Source organism: Nannobrachium achirus (assembly GCF_963921795.1).
Source record: "Nannobrachium achirus genome assembly, chromosome: 4".
Classification (NCBI taxonomy): Eukaryota; Metazoa; Chordata; class Actinopteri; order Myctophiformes; family Myctophidae; genus Nannobrachium; species Nannobrachium achirus.
Window position 1 is genome coordinate 305001 of NC_137813.1, and position 1573 is coordinate 306573.

Below are 1573 nucleotides of genomic sequence, written 5' to 3' on the forward strand. Positions count from 1 at the left end.
AGGATATTTATATTTTATATGCTATAGTTAAACCTCACCAACAGAAGAATGGATATTTATATTTTATATACTATAGTTAAACCTCACCAACAGAAGAAAGGATATTTATATTTTATATACTATAGTTAAACCTCACCAACAGAAGAATGGATATTTATATTTTATATACTATAGTTAAACCTCACCAACAGAAGAATGGATATTTATATTTTATTTGCTATAGTTAAACCTCACCAACAGAAGAATGGATATTTATATTTTATATACTATAGTTAAACCTAAACCTCACCAACAGAAGAAAGGATATTTATATTTTATATACTATAGTTAAACCTCACCAACAGAAGAATGGATATTTATATTTTATATACTATAGTTAAACCTCACCAACAGAAGAATGGATATTTATATTTTATATGCTATAGTTAAACCTCACCAACAGAAGAATGGATATTTATATTTTATATACTATAGTTAAACCTCACCAACAGAAGAATGGATATTTATATTTTATATACTATAGTTAAACCTCACCAACAGAAGAATGGATATTTATATTTTATATACTATAGTTAAACCTCACCAACAGAGGCTTGTACAACTTGGAGTTGTATTAGCTCCATATAACAGAGAGTTGTACTAACAGACCCAGGACCATATAACAGAGAGTTGTACTAACATACCCAGGACCATATAACAGAGAGTTGTACTAACCATCTCCATATAAGAACAGTCCCAGGACCATATAACAGAGAGTTGTACTAACAGACCCAGGACCATATAACAGAGAGTTGTACTAACAGACCCAGGACCATATAACAGAGAGTTGTACTAACATACCCAGGACCATATAACAGAGAGTTGTACTAACCTTCTCCATATAAGAACAGTCCCAGGACCATATAACAGAGAGTTGTACTAACCATCTCCATATAAGAACAGTCCCAGGACCATATAACAGAGAGTTGTACTAACCATCTCCATATAAGAACAGACCCAGGACCATATAACAGAGAGTTGTACTAACAGACCCAGGACCATATAACAGAGAGTTGCACTAACCATCTCCATATAAGAACAGACCCAGGACCATATAACAGAGAGTTGTACTAACCATCTCCATATAAGAACAGACCCAGGACCATATAACAGAGAGTTGTACTAACCATCTCCATATAAGAACAGACCCAGGACCATACACAGAGGATGGACATTGAACTGGTGGAAGGAGCCATCCCAAGCAAAGCCGCCTCTCCATTGGCCCATCCACACGCCCGTCAACACCACCATGGCCACGCCCACAGCCTGGGACACGCCCACCATCCAACCAAACGCTCCCAAACGGAACGCTCTGATTGGCTCCATGACGGTCTGAGACATAGGGAGGGAGAGAGAGAGAGAGAGAGAGAGAGAGAGAGAGAGAGAGAGAGAGAGAGAGAGAGAAAACAGGGTTAGGGTTAGGGTTAGGGTTAGGGTTAGGGCTAGGGTTAGGGTTAGGGTTAGGGTGACGGACGGACGGACGGACGGACAGGGGCGAAAACATACTCTCCTGGCGTAGACAATAATAGCAGAA

The 1573-nt window shown here is 38.7% G+C and overlaps 1 protein-coding gene across 1 annotated transcript in view; it reads right to left on the reverse strand.

Annotated features, from left to right (window-relative positions):
• cyb561 (cytochrome b561) overlaps positions 1-1365 on the reverse strand; it is a gene marked incomplete at both ends in the record, with an annotated part of 16193 nt that extends 14828 nt beyond the window's left edge. The window contains one exon of the mRNA XM_080724824.1: positions 1167-1365. Within this exon, the coding sequence (XP_080580950.1) occupies positions 1167-1365 (199 nt within the window). The remainder of the gene's footprint in view (positions 1-1166) is intronic.
• Positions 1366-1573: the final 208 nt, after the last annotated feature.